The sequence below is a fragment of the Hibiscus syriacus genome, unplaced genomic scaffold (genome assembly GCF_006381635.1).
Source record: "Hibiscus syriacus cultivar Baekdansim isolate YM2019G1 unplaced genomic scaffold, ASM638163v2 tig00110893_pilon, whole genome shotgun sequence".
NCBI classification, from domain to species: Eukaryota; Viridiplantae; Streptophyta; class Magnoliopsida; order Malvales; family Malvaceae; genus Hibiscus; species Hibiscus syriacus.
The window spans coordinates 330,070-345,956 of NW_024062901.1; the positions used below are offsets into that span (position 1 = coordinate 330,070).

The window sequence follows — 15,887 nt, forward strand, 5'->3', positions numbered from 1 at the left end:
TAAAAAGTTAGAAATCATTTATGCTCCTAGTATAAACTGAACTTAAGTATCTTACAGGAGAAACAAATCACTTAACCATTGTGCTAAGCTAGTCATATAATTAAATTTCATCACATTTTGTTTTTAACTTATATAACAGTATCACCATAAAATCAATATTTTTCGATGATTATAAGATTCAAATATGGGACACTTTAAATTAATCATTGAAAGCTTAGTCACTCAACTATAGTGTCAATTTGTTTTTATTATACTAAACTTAATACTTACTTATTCATTATTAAATTAAAAGACTAATTTTCACTTTATTTAAAAAATAATAATATATATTTTTATGAAAATATATATGAAAAAATTATAAAAAGTATATTATAATATTATAAATATATTTATTTAATTTTTAAAATCAAATTAATTATTTATTTGAAATAGTTTTATTTTTAAATTGTCTATTTAATTTTAAATAATTTTAAAATTTAAGGTAAATTATACATTTAATATCCATCTATCACTTTGGTTATGTACAATATTATTTTAAATTAAATATATAATTTAAAAATAATATTATTTGAAAAAAATTATTAATATTATTTGAAATAAATAAATAAATAATATGATTTTAAAATTTAAATAAATATTTTAAAATAATTTCATAGTATAATTTAATATAAATTTTATAAATATATAAATAATTATTTAATTATTTTCTATTTCTAAATAAAGTGGAATAGTTATTCTTTAATTTAATAATGATACAAGTAAGTATCAAATTTGGTATAATAAAAATATATTTGCTTTATAATTGAATGACTAAGCTTTCGGTCATTAATTTAAAGTGTCACATATTCAAATTTTATAATCATTGGAAAATATTGATTTTGTGATGATACTATCATATAAGTTAAATACAAAATGTGGTGAAATCAACTTAAATTACTAGTTTAACTTAATAGTTGAATACTTTTCATTTCATGTAACTGGCCTAAGTTCAATTTATGCTATGAGCAAGAATAATTTCTTCTATTTTATCTACATAGTTGGTGACATGTATCACTATTTAATTGATTGAATAAAATTAATTAAAAATAGAAATAGAAAGGTGATACGAAAATTAAAAAAATTATTACATGTCATGTCACATCAACATTGTTGTTAATAGTTTTGAGGGGAAAATGAAGTTTAGGTGCTAAAACGAAATATAATGATAGAGTAGGTACTAAACATATAATTTACCTTTTTAATATTTATTTAATAAGAACAATTTAATTAGTGGCATGTTTCGGTATGCAATTTTAGTAGTGTGTTGCAGTATGCGACGTGCACTATTAACTCATCCATAAAAGATAGATCAATATAATTATCGGATGAATTAGTAAAAGCACATTACATTTCGTGATAGAAATGAAAATACAAAAAAACTATTAACATAAGATAAATTAAAATTGAAGGTAAAGTAGATTGATTAGTACTAACTTTTAGCATGTATATTATTTTTATCATTGAATTTGAAATTATATCAATTTAAACATTGAATTTTAATTTCAAGTTAAATTAGGGCATTAGATAGTTAAATCATTAAGATGATTGTCGAAATAATAATCGTGAGTGCTTGAAAAGATGGAATGGCCATCCATTCTCGAGTGTGGTTGCATCCTTTGGTTTTGTGTTTTAGTTATAATTTGATATAGAAAACAGAATTAGGAGGAAGAAGGCATATGGGTTGGGTGTGGTGCTTATATTATAGTATTGGTGGCAAATCCCTCCATCTACTTTGAGATTTCATTTGGAAATCATGCAGCACCACATCTCGTCTGATAAAAATCTTGCTCGATAACATGACTCGAGGATATCGTATCGTATGCTCTAATAAATGTAGGCGTACGACTATTGTGAACAGTTGGTCTCCACCTCCTTCAAATATCATCAAGGGATGCTTGCTTCTCCAACAGCAGAAATTTTGCCCGAAACTATTATGGGGTGGTTGTTGTCGATGGACAAGTTCACACATCAAGCGTGTTTGTGGTTGAGTGTCTCTCATCGGCTGCCTACATGTGAATATTAGTTTACACGGATTAAGACCACAATGTTTTTTAAATATTCTAAATGATTATAAAGTAATATCTTTTTAGAATATCTATTAATCACGTATATATTCACAGTTGTTCAAACTCGGAAGTTCTAAAGAGAAAATGTGTCTTTTACTGCCGAAAATTACATATCATACAAATGCTGTGCTATTATATTGCAAACGTAAAATTCCAAGTCACATGTTAAACTCCGTCGTCTATGAATCAAAGTAGACCATACAAATGAAAATAAAATGTTAATTAGTGCCTCTGAACACATCCTAGAGTGATACTGATACGTAAGGAGAAAATTACAGAATGCATCATGGTTTTAATAGTAACTAATAAGCTTAATATATCAATTGAGGTGACTAATAACTAGAGCTTGTTAGCTGGTTTTAACTTCTGCTAAAAAGCCTAATTATACAGACAATCCTTCCAAAACCACTAATAATCAATTTGTCCCTAGCAAACTTTCTGCCATTCATTTATTCCCACTCTATATAAACCCCCCATTACCTTCAAACCAAAGTATATACTTCACCATTGATGTTTATGTTATTCCTGTAACATCTTCCCTGCTAGCTGCAACACCACAATTTCATTAGATAAAGAAAAAGGAAATTAAGGGTTTCTTTTTTTCCCCAATGGAAACTACAGTTTTCATTTTAATATACGTGATTCTCTTTCTCTCAACTCTTCTTTCATATCCATTTCTAAGGAAGAAGAAAAGAGGGTTTCGTATAGGAAGGCCTGAGCTCCCACCAGGTTCAATGGGTTGGCCATATGTCGGAGAAACCCTTCAGCTTTACTCTCAAGACCCAAATTTATTCTTTCTTACAAAGCAAAGAAGGTGTTTATATTTCTTACCAGGCTTTGTTGTTCATTTCCCTTTGTCTGGTACCGTATACTGAACTGGGATGGCATTTGTTTGTTTTCCTTTTTGATGTTTCCAGATATGGAGAAATATTCAAAACCCAAATATTCGGTTGTCCATGTGTCATGCTGGCTAGCCCTGAAGCTGCAAGGTTCGTGCTGGTGACTCATGCTCACTTGTTCAAACCAACTTACCCCAAAAACAAAGAGAAGATGATTGGCCCATGCGCGCTCTTCTTTCGCCAGGGCGAGTACCACACTCGGCTGAAGCTGGTTCAAATCTCGCTGTCCCCTGATTCCATCAGGAAGCTGATTCCTGATATCGAACGCATAGCTCTCTCTGCCTTGGACTCATGGGCTGCCTCTGAACAAGTTATGAACACCTTCTCTGAGATGAAGAAGGTATCTTTAAACATGTTTCTAATGTATTGTCCTACTGAGTTCTTCACTTGTCTCACATTGGATCATGTTTTTTTTTCTAACATGTACAGTTTGCTTTCAATGTCGGCATTCTTTCGATTTTCGGTCATGTAGATGGAGGCTACAAAGAGAAGTTAGAGGAGAACTACAGGATAATGGATAAAGGCTACAACTCTTTTCCTACAAGAATTCCAGGGAGTGCATATCATAAAGCACTCCAGGTAAGAGTTCCTTACCATAGAGAGATGTGTATATGATCTTTCAAGAGGCAATTCTAAATTGTTTTTCCCCCTCATTGAAAAGGCTAGGGAAAGGTTGAATCGAATTCTGGGAGAAATAATTCGTGAGAGGAAGGAAAAAGGTTGGTGGAGAAGGATCTTTTGGGACATCTGTTGAACTCTAAGGATGAAAAGGGGCAAACTTGACTGAAGATCATATTGCTGATAACATCATTGGAGTACTTTTTGCTGCACAGGACACCACAGCCAGTGTCATAACATGGATTCTTAAATTCCTCCATGATGACCCCAAGCTTCTGGAAGCTGTTAAGGTAAAAATCATCCAAGTGTTCGCTCGAATACTACTTAAAATAATTGAACGTCTCGATTCATGGTTCTCACAATCGTTGCAGACGGAGCAAAAGGCCATACACCAGTCAAACAACAGAGGAGAGGGACACCTAACATGGGCACAAACAAGGAAAATGACCCTTACACACAGGGTATGAACTGTTTAAGTCGTACATGTTTCAACCAAGAATTTCAAGAAACATCTAAGCTTTGGAGGAATCAATTTCAGGTTTTACTAGAGAGCTTGAGGATGGCAAGCATCATATCTTTCACATTCAGGGAAGCAGTAGTTGATATGGAATACAAGGGTAACTAAATTGAAGAGTTAACTGGAATATTCTTTGTATGTATTGCATTTAAGGTGGCATTAATAATTAGTTACTGTCCTTATAACTTTTACATGTGCAGGATACCTAATACCCAAGGGTTGGAAAGTGATGCCATTGTTCAGGAATATTCATCATAACCCAGATTTCTTTTCTGAACCTCAACACTTTGATCCATCTAGATTTGAGGTACTTAACTCTCTCTTTTTTTAAAAAAAATTTATAAAGATAATAGGCAAATGGATCGACATAGGCTTACTGTTGTTTTTTTCTTTCTGGATATGGGTTCAAGCAGGCAGCTCTAAAACCCAATACCTTCATGCCAGGCAACGAACTAGCCAAGCTGGAGGCTTTTATTTTGATCCATCATCTAGTAACACGGTTCAGGTATAATTCATTCGGATTATAAAATACTGTTGAATTAGATATTTAGTAACACAATTCAGGTGTAATTCACAGGAATGATAAAATATGGCTGAATTGGGCATAATAGCACAATTTATGTATAATTCACTCAAATTATAAAATGTGTTTAGGGTTTAGGGTTTAGGTACCTCATTCAATCGGATTATAAAATATGATTGAACTGGACATCTAATAATACAATTCAGGTCAAATTCACTCGGATTCCAATATGTTATTTGTAGGTGGGAGGTGGTGGGCTGTGGTAGTGGGATTAAATATGGCCCATTTCCAGTACCTCAAGGAGGACTCCCAGCCAGATTTTGGGAACAATCCAGCTGTCCTTCCCAAGATATGTGCCCATAAGTTGTACAAATTTGGGAAAGAAATCAAAGAATCCGTCCAGCAGTGCAGCAACCCTAACCAATTTGATCTCAAATTATCTCACCAACCAATATTATGCAGCTTGTAACTACTTAACTTTTTCTTCTTCTTTAGAATATGTATGTATATTATTGGTTATAATAAAAAATATTAATGAAAAAATATTTTTCTGGATTGATTATAATATAATATTTATTCGAAATTTTTTTAAACTATTGGTAATGTATAAATCATAAAGACTTTACTGTGAGAAGCTGAGTACTATAACAATAATAACATTCACTTTTACCACTAAAACTACTAATTTGTTTCCGGTCGCTCTAGGTTTTAACTACTAATTTGTTTCCGGTAGCTCTAGGTTTTTGGTATAACTTTTCCTTAACTTGTAATGAACGGGAAATTATAAAGGAAGTTAAAATAAACTTATAACCAAAAATAAATAAATCATTATTATTTTTTATGTTATTAAGAAATTGAGCATGTGTAAATTCACAGAACATTATTGCAATAATCTATGTAATTAACAGAACATGTTGCAATGCACCACCATTCATTGTATAGGCAATACGGGTAAATATATGCACAATGACATCACGTGGCAGTCTGCAGAAGTGGGCATAATAAAGCCCACGTGTCCATCCCTTGGGGAAAAAACCAGAGGTGCCTTGGGCTGGAGGGCACATTCTCTGTTAAGGGCATACTTTCTTCATGTCTAGTGACTACTATGGAATGGTGAGCCCCATAAAAAACAAAGTACATTACAACCAGCCCTGTAACGGCATGCAAATAAGCTTTGCCTACATGCTTTTAAGTTTTGAAGCCATGGTGACTTTGGCGGTGGCCCCAATGCCTAATTAGCCCCGAATCTGCTAAGGATGAAAGCATTCTTGTTGGAATGACCTAAGAAACAAGGGCAATGCCCCCACGGTCCAAATAATATAGGTTCAATTAATTCTAAGGACAGAGAACACTTCACAACAGTGCAAGTTCATGGCCAACAGCCACGGGACCACATGAAAGTAGATGACTCACTGCCGCCTGTATTATTTTAACCATCAACTTACTTCTTTCTGCCTAGTTGAGATGAAGCCAAATGCAATACCATAGAAAGACCAGATGTATTCCCGAGAAAGTAACATGTTATTCTGCAATCTTATTTCACCATCATCCCGTTATTTACGATATATTTAAGTGCCCCATTTTCTCTTAAACTATACATTTTGTATCGAATTGTCTCCTAAAATAATTTTTTGGACATATTGCCTCCAAAAATTTAAATCATTCTCTCTTTTATCTCAAACCATTACCTCCATTAAAACACACAAAGATTATATATTTAGTCACTCAATTAAAATAATTTGATGTGTCAACAGAATGTATAATTTGATCAAAAAGACCTGACAGTCGAAAACATCCTGAGAGCTTACTTGAAGAGAAAGGCAAAGAATGTGTATTAGTACAGAAGACAACAGTCCATCTATGTGGATGTGGTGAATAAGAAAAACTTATCTGTCTTGTAAAACAAATTCCTCAGGATTGATTCCACCATATAAAGACAGATTCACTCATGATATTTGACCCATCAGCATAATGCACCAAAAAAGTTAACCATAACTCAAGTCAAAAACAGAAAACACTGGAACATCACAGTGCCAGGCCTCAGCATCTGCAATTCCATCAAACCTTAAACCTGCAGGGAAAGAAGTATGCGGATAAAAGTATAGAGATAAGTATTCACTTTGTGACTGCTAATGTTAGTTAACGAACTTTAGTTCATTATTGAATAGAGGATGATAAAACTTCTGTTTTAATTATTGAATCAGGGTTGCTATGCAAGGAGTACAGTAACATCTTTTATAGTCGAATGCACAGACTACAATGCAAGGCTAGTGAAAACCCTAGTAGCAATTTGTGAAGTCATCATAACCGAATTCCTTCCAGACGGGATGTGGCGACTTGGGGGATTTGTAGTGTGCTTTGAATTTGTCAAACGCGGAGGGAGGGGCCCTTTATATTTTCATATTAGGGGTTTGACCGTCAACCCTTTGGTCCTAATCCTTGGTACTTCTCGAAGACATCCAGCTACGTCAACTTAAAGCAGTGACACACATGTACGGTTCTTTACTCCGACCGTACTCCTTAAAATCAACAGCTGTTCATGAAAATGACATTAAACTGTCACCAACTGAATAAAATAGGTTCTCACCCAGTTTCCTTCCCCTTCCATATTATTTAAGGCCTTTCGTTGACTGTACTGAGTAATACCAATTCTTCTGTCAATCTGGATTTTCATTGATTGAAACCCAAATTACTGCTCTCTTTGAATCGGTAAAAACTCCGGTTTATAAAAATATGGTGAAAATATTTTTATTTATGAACATTTTTTAAGTTATTAATTAAGCTAATTAAAAATTATATATATTATTTTAAGGTCAATAACATATTTTAATTGTTATTATTTTAGTTTTATTTCGTTTACTCAATTATTTTCTTTTTAAAATCATCCACAATTACGTTTAGATTTTATTTGGGTCATTGTCGTTAAAAAATTAATAAAACTTTACCAAGATATTTTATTTTTCAATGATGACATGATATTACCTTATGATAATACAAATATCAATATTAATTTTTTAACGGTGAGTAACCAAAATGAAACAAAAAATAATGTTACCGATGATTTTGAAAAAAAATAATTGGGTAACTAAAACAATACCAAAATAATAGTTTGGTAATTAAATACATAATTTATCCTATTTTTCTACTAATAATTTTATAATCATATGTATGTAATTTTTTTTGAGAATATATATATATAATGGTAACTCTATCAATATGGTACCAACAACCTTGGGTTATATATAAGAAAATTTTCGCAATTTCACCCTAACATGGATGTTTTTAGAAACAATCAATGAAGGGCATACTAGAGTTTATCATGTCTATTATCGAAAAAAATTAAATATTTTATATAAAAATATACTTATAAAACAATAATTCTATGAATTATTATAAGTGAATCAGACAAATATATTAATCACGTATTAGTTATAAGTTATTTTATTTGAAACTATTTAGAAAGTATGAAATAAAACATTTTTAAATAAAAAAAATATTTTAATTAAGTTAATATTTATTTAATTAACTTGTAATATCAACCCCTTCTAACGTGAGATATATAGGGTTGGTACACATTTAATGTTGAGTATAGCAAGACGAAACTTCTCGGGTGTTGAAGGAACCAGCTGGCATGCCACGTCAGAACCTTACAAGTCTCTGTATAAAACGCTCCTTCGCTCTGTTCTTGTCCCTCCACATCCAGAAAACAAAGAGACCTGAAAAAACAGAAGAAAGGTCTCAAAAGTCAAAACTAAATCCCAAAACACAGACTCACTACAATTATATGCAGAAGCCCATGAAAAGACAGAAACTTAGCACAACTCCATCATCAAATTCAACGGTGCCGCCGCCTTCGCCACCGCAGATTCACCGTCTTTCTCCCGAACACGAACTCTCCATCATGGTATCGGCCCTGAGAAACGTCATCACCGGCTTCACCCCTTCCTCCACCGCCGTCGATATTCCATCCGATTTGGGTTCCCTTATGACTTCCATTCCCACCGTTCCTGTTGATAGTGGGAACGTGTTATTTCAAGCGAGAGAAGTTATGGATAAGTGCCACGTGTGCAAATTTGAAGGCTGCCTTGGCTGCAATCTTTTCCCGCCAAGTCAGCAGGAAGAACAAAAGGGTACAACGACGACGACGACCGTGAGTAGAACAAAACGAGTAAAGAAAAACTACAGGGGAGTTAGGCAAAGGCCGTGGGGGAAATGGGCGGCGGAGATTCGAGATCCGAAACGCGCAACCAGGGTCTGGCTCGGAACATTCAACACGGCGGAGGAAGCTGCTCGGGCTTACGATAAGGCAGCCATCGATTTCCGTGGACCAAGAGCTAAACTTAACTTCCCATTCCCGGCTACCTACGGTAATGACGAAGTAACAACAACATCAGCAGCGACAACGACCGCAGTTGTCTCCGATCAAGAAAATAGCGGATCGATGAATTTGAACACTGGAAGGGACACGGAAATGAGATTCGGAACGGAGTTTTGGAACGGGATGGGAGAAGATGAGATTCAACAGTGGATGATGATGATGATGACGACGGATTTTGATTGGGACAATAATTCCTCGGATTCTGCTACGACTCTGGGACTTGATTAATAGCCTTCCTTGTTTCATTTTTTTAACTATTTATTGTTCGTCATTGATTCCGGTAGAACTGAAAAGCAAAATCTGCTGGTTTTGGAAGGAATATTGTTAGAATTTGGCCAACATAAAAGGCTCTTTCTTGTTGTATTAGTTGCAAGAAAGGGTTCATTATTGAAGCAAATGTACATTTGTTCTTTAAATGATTCAAATGGCATATATTTCCTGGAGTTTTTAGTCTTCCTTCCTTTTTTTACATTCGAAACCATGTTTTGGCATTTATGTTTGTGGAGATGACGCTGCCACTGCAAATTCCCAGGAGCACTAGGTGACTCAGGGTTGGCTGCCTGCCTTGGAAAATACAGTCAATTTAAAAAGTTCAATCCTTTGATGAGATTGGATCATAAATAAACACCCAAATGAACAGTGAAAATAATATTTTCGATTTAAATTTTAAAAATAATATTATAAAAATATAAATGTATATTTTATTATACATTTAAAATATAAACATTGAAATGGTCATGTAAAAAAGAGGAAAGTGAGAGACATCACCTGATGAAAGGCAAGGGAGAACAAAAAAGGAAAGTTGCGCTTGTGGCAGCCAGCCGCCAGGTGGGAGCTGGGACTGTAACACCCCCAACTCGTATTCGACTCGAATACGAGTCCGTGATGTCACATTGATTTTTTGGAACAATATTCTTGTAAGATAGCAAAACATTTGAACTTATGATAAGAAAATACAATAAAATACTATTAAATTATGCTTCATTATAAAAATTCAAGTCAAAAATGTGTATTTATAAATAGTACTATACAGTATGAATAGTACCATGAACATTGAAAAATGCCGAATATAAATTGTGTATCGATGCACTGCTACCGTGCATCGATGCACTGCTACAGTAACTTCGGCAAAATACATATAAATTCATAAAAATCTAAGTTTTCGTTCGTATAAAATTACCATTTACATATACACATTTAAAACATTACAAAACTCAATCATTTGATTTTACAAAATTGATTAAAACATATCGGATTTAAACCTTTATTTACATGTCAACCACTATTCTTATAACAAAATACATACTATACATTTCTTTTCTGATCTGATTTGATCTTTGGAAAGGAGAAACTGACCTGTCTTGCATAAATTTTATCAATCTTCCTCTTCTCTGAACCTACTCGTGAAACAATCACACGCTAAGTCGTTAATTTAGTGAGGCATGAAAACATATGATATTACTCTACTCATATCAATGCATAAACAATTAATACTATCATATCATATAAAAACATATACCATTAACAATACTTATTAGTACTCATATTAATATAACTAATTCTTTTACATCATGTAAACATATACTGAACCTTTCTATACTCACCATCGGGCATCCATGTTGTCATAACCATTTTTAGGTAAAAGAATTAAAATATTAATTAAAAAAAACAATTACGACTTTATTTTGAAAAATGGGTGAATTTGGAATTGATTTAAATTAAATGAAAAATGAGTCGCCATCGACCTTTGGGTTAGGTAGGTCGAATACCTAAAAACGTCTTTTAAAAACAATTTTAAGAAAAATCATTTTTTAGACAAAAATTCGGTCTGCGTTACCAAAGATTAATTTTAAATGGGTTCAGGAGTCGGTTACGCGTGGGGAAGGATTAACACCCCCACAGTGCCCAAAATTGGTACTGTGTCGCTTACACTTTGTCGTAAATGGTAGAAATTACAAATCGAATCAATAATTAAAATGTGATCCATTTATTAAAGTTAATTTGATTTGCTTCGAATTAATTAATTAAAGAAAATTCTTTAACTTGAAAAAGAAATCTCGAAACTAGCAATCCTCTGTCGGGACAACTATTTCGATTATTTTTTATCCGTAAAGAATATTTTCATCTTTGATAAAACACAAATCGAATATAAATTGAAAATCGGCGTTTGCGTAAAATGAATCGCTACAAAGAAACACATTGAATTATGCAATTTAAAATACGATATGAATTAATAAGCACAAGTTAAATTAATTTATTTCAAGTTCACATTTTGTTAAAATGTCATATTAGATCGCATCACTTCGACTAAGTGATACTTTCCACGCTCATTCTACAAATCGGTGTTCTCGAAAAAAAACATTCGAGTTAATTCAAACATTTAATCGAATACGAGAGATACATAAAACACTGACACAATATTAATTAATATGAGCATAATATATGAGGATAATCGATATACAAACATTCAAGAATTATGGAATACCAAGCAAATATATTTACATGTAACGTAATAATAAACACACAAAAATAAATAAACAAAATATTACTTAAATGGTTTAGAGTAATAATAAGAAAAAAAACTAAAGCAACACAATAAGATGATTAATTTATAAACAAATAAAGTAATAAAATATAAACAGACAATACCCATACAATTCACTTGAAAAATCAACAGTGATGACCCAATGAAGTCAACTTAAAATCTAAAACCCATAATACAAATTAAATATCTACCTTTAAAAATATCATTTAGGGTCTAAAACAAAAAGTCAAACAAATTCAGAATCCATATTATAAATGCTAAAAATTTAATTAATACACAAATAAGGACTTAAATGAACTAAATCACAAATCAATAGACAATAATAGACATAAAACCAAACATATTTATATAACAGGTAAGGACCTAATGGAAATAAACCCAAACAGTAAAGCTCCAAAAATGATGACTAAAATGAACTTAATCATAAATCAGAGGTCAAAATAAAGTATTCACCCCTAAACCCATTAGTGAACAAATAATGATCAAAATGAAAGATAAACAAAAATTAAGTCCAAAATGCAATAAATAAAAATCATTAACTAATGACCAAATGAAAACTAAGTAAAATTTACAGCTATATATCTAAACATTTAAAAAGATATAACACATGACTAAAACAAAAGCACTAAACAAATAAGGTGCTCGAAATGGAAGAATGAAACTTCATTAAGTGATCTGATTACATCCATTACAAATATAGAGGGACCTAAAATGATATTGCACTATTTTCAAAAAAGCAAATCCCTCTTGGCCTAAATGGCGTCACTTCACTCTAAACATAAGACCTTAAAACAGAACTGAATCGGTTTTCCCAAATTTCATTTCATTTTTCTAAAACCTAAAATTCTTTATTTTCCCTTTCTAATTTCTCTCTTCCCTCACTGTCGTGCTTTCTCACTCTCCCTATTCCTCCCCAATTTCACAAGAGGAAGGTAAGAAAGAAATAGAGAAAGAACCATACCCACACGATCACTGACGAGGATGACACTGATGAACCAAGGAAACCGCAGCGGCTGTCCGATGAAGGAAAAGTAAGTCTCCTCTCACTCTTTTTTATTTTTTATGGTTATACTCTCTTCGTTTTTTTCTCTTCTTTTTCGTGTATCCCCCAATGTCCCTTCCTTTCTTCTGTGTGTTCCCTTTTATTTGATTGTTTCTCATTAATAATGAATGGCTAGGTATAGGAGTATGGGGCTAGCGTGTGGTGCTGTACAGCATGGGGCGGTATGGGTGACAGTAGAAAAATTGGGTCTGAATCGGGTATTGTGCAGTAGCATGGGTGAGGTATGGGCTACTGGGATTTGGTTGTGTTACAGCAGGACAAAAAATGGTGCTTACAGCTGCCCATCTTTGCTCGTTGCTCTGAAACAGAAATGGAGCAAAGATTTAAAGCACCATTTTTGGCCCGAATTACTTAAATTTCCTATCCATCCGTTCTTCTCTTTCTGAAATTCTTGTTTCTCTTCGGACGAGTTCTTCTCTCTCTTCGACCACTGCTATTTTCTTCGAATAATCTTTGTTTGTTGATGAAATTCTTTTGGAGGTAATTTGTTGCTGAAAACGATGTTGCTCATCCGTGTTGAAGAGATAGGGTCAATTTGATGTTGAAGACGACACTGCTCATCCATGTTGAAGAGATCGGGTCGTTTTCGATAAATTATGACGATATTCCTACGCGTTGAGGAAATCGGGTCAATTAGGAGATAATTTATTGCTGAAGATGACGCTACTCATATGTGATGAAGAGTTTTGGTCGTCTAAGGGTGACACGGCTCCTACGCGATGAGGAGATCTGGTCGGAGTATGACACTGCTCATACGTGATGAAGAGTCCTTGGCCATCTTTAGGAAGTATGATAACACGGTTCCATTATGCTGTGGATGGCTAGTTATCTGAGTTGACACGGCTCATACGTGATGAGGAGATCTGGTCGTGGGATGACACTGCTCATACGTGATGAAGAGTTTTTGGCCATCTTTTGAAATGATGATAACATGGTTCCACTCTGTTGGGGACGACTGGTTATCTGAGTTGATACGTCTCCTACGTGATGAGGAGATCTGGTCGATGGATGACACGACTCGTACGTGATGAAGTGTTCTGGCCATCTTTAGGAAGGGCGATAACACAGTTCCTACGTGATGAGGACGACTGGTTATCTATGGTTGACGCGACTCCTACACGATGAGGAGATCTGGTCGGGGGATGACACGGTTCCTAAGCGATGAGGATGGTAGGCTATCTTTAGGGATAATGATTTTAAGAGAAACCGACTCAAAGATTGGATTTTGTTTCCAAAGAAACAGACTCAAAGATTTTTGTTTTGTTTCAAGGGAAATAGACTCACATATGGTAAATTTTGTTTCCAAAGAAACAAAATCAAAGATTTTTCTCAAAAGAAATTGTAAGAGAGACAAAACCATGTTTCAAGATTTTGTGTTTCAAAAGAAACTACTCAAAGATTTTTTTCGCGAAAAATTGTCTCACGAGAGACAAAATTTTGTTTCAAAAGAAACAGACTCAAAGATATTTTGTTTTAAAAGAAACATCTTAAAATGATGGTTTGTTTCCAGTGAAACAAATTCATAATTTGGCGTTTTGCGGAAAATTGTCTCAAGTGAGACAACACTTTGTTTCAAAGATTTTTTTTTCCAAAAGAAATTGTCTCAAGAGAGACAAAATGTGTTTCAATGGAAACAATCTCAATGTTTTTATGTTTCAAAAAGAATTTGTCTCAAGCGAGACAAAACTTTGTTTCAAGAGAAACACTATCAAAGTGTTTTTTATATTTCAAGATAAACTGTCTCAGGATAGGTAAAATTTATTTCAAGAGAAACAATCTCAAAGCTTATCAATTTTGTTTCAAGTAAAACAATTTCCAAATTTTGTATTTTGAGGAAAAACTGTCTCAAGAGAGATGAAATTTGCTTTAAGAGAAATAATCTCAAGTGAGATTAATTTTGTTTCAAGTGAAATAAATTCAAAATTTGCATCTCAAAGGAAAATGTCTCAAACGAGACGAAATATACAACATCAAATGTTAGCAATTTTATTTCAAGTGAAACAATTTCTAAATTTGTGTTTCGAATGAAATTATATCAAGAGAGACGAAGTTCATTTCGAAAGAAACAATCTCAAGGCTTGTGTTTCGAAAGAAAATGTCTCAAGTGAGACGGAATTTGTTTTGTGAAAAATAATCTCAAATGCTTATAGACTGGCTGCTTCTGTATGTTGAGGAATGTTTTCATTAGAAGATCTAATAGTTCACTTCCGGATGTCAAAATTGTTCCTTCATGTTGAGGACATTTGGCCATCACCAAACTTTGATTTTATGTCAATATAAAAATGATGCATTTATGAATGACTATCTTGGATGCTATGATGGATGCCAAGATGAAGTTTATTTTATGTGTTTGATTTGATGAATTTTTGAATTTTTCCTTATGAGAGGGGAAAATGTCTTTAATAAAGTCAAGATTTCAATTGAAAATTTTAAAAATATCCTTGTGATAAGGGAATTTTTTTATTGCAATGTGATGATGAATGAATGATGTAAAGATACAAATTTCATGTAACATGTATGTTTATGTTGATGTATATTTTTTTGATTCAATGGTGAAGGACGGATGCTGGAGCACTCTTCATTCTATCCCTGATTTGGTTGTCTTCACTCTTTGTTTGCAACAACGCGCATTCTTGCAATTCTTGACTCGTGTCAATTTCTTCTTGCCCCAGCAAAGTTTGCCCCTAATAAAAATTGGTTTTCTTTGTATGAATTTATGCAAAAATCCAGTAGAGCTTCCCTCCTGATACCCTCATAATCTATTCCAGATGGTTTGAAAAGAGAATATATCATTTCAAGTTTCAGAGATTGTGTACGCACAACTTTCCTGTAGCAAGAAATTAAAGACCACTATCAGGAGCTGGCCACTGCAGTAATTGATGGGATGTTAGACTACCCCGGAGAACCATGGGACACATCTATGCTAAGAATGATAGTAGGAACTTCAGAAACAACTTGACTTGAAGATGTTTGCTCAATTGCTGACATCGAATTTAGTCTTCTAAGCTTTGCATTGATTTTTTTAGAAGCAAATTTGTAAGGTATTGATCATTTATCCTAGTTAGAGACATATACTGTGTCACTATGCCAAAATCGTCAAGACTCATAGATATTACAATTTTCTTATCAGGTAAAGCACAAAGGAGAAATTATGGAGCTCCAAGAAATTTGGATGTTCTCAAACATTTAGCAACTTGTTCATCCTTTCATGTGGCTTCTGTCTAGATTTTTCAACCAGG

The 15,887-nt window shown here is 33.4% G+C and overlaps 1 protein-coding gene and 1 pseudogene across 1 annotated transcript; both read left to right on the forward strand.

The window, feature by feature from the left end:
• Nucleotides 1–2,839: 2,839 nt before the first annotated feature.
• Nucleotides 2,840–5,025, forward strand: LOC120145338 (annotated as a pseudogene).
• A 3,406-nt stretch (nt 5,026–8,431) lies between these two features.
• LOC120145726 (ethylene-responsive transcription factor ERF109-like) lies at nt 8,432–9,479 on the forward strand. Its single transcript, XM_039159480.1, has 2 exons — nt 8,432–9,299; nt 9,360–9,479. Exon 1 carries the CDS (start codon nt 8,447–8,449, stop codon nt 9,266–9,268), a length of 822 nt encoding a protein of 273 aa, XP_039015411.1. The 5' UTR covers nt 8,432–8,446; the 3' UTR covers nt 9,269–9,299; nt 9,360–9,479.
• The last annotated feature ends 6,408 nt before the right edge of the window (nt 9,480–15,887 follow it).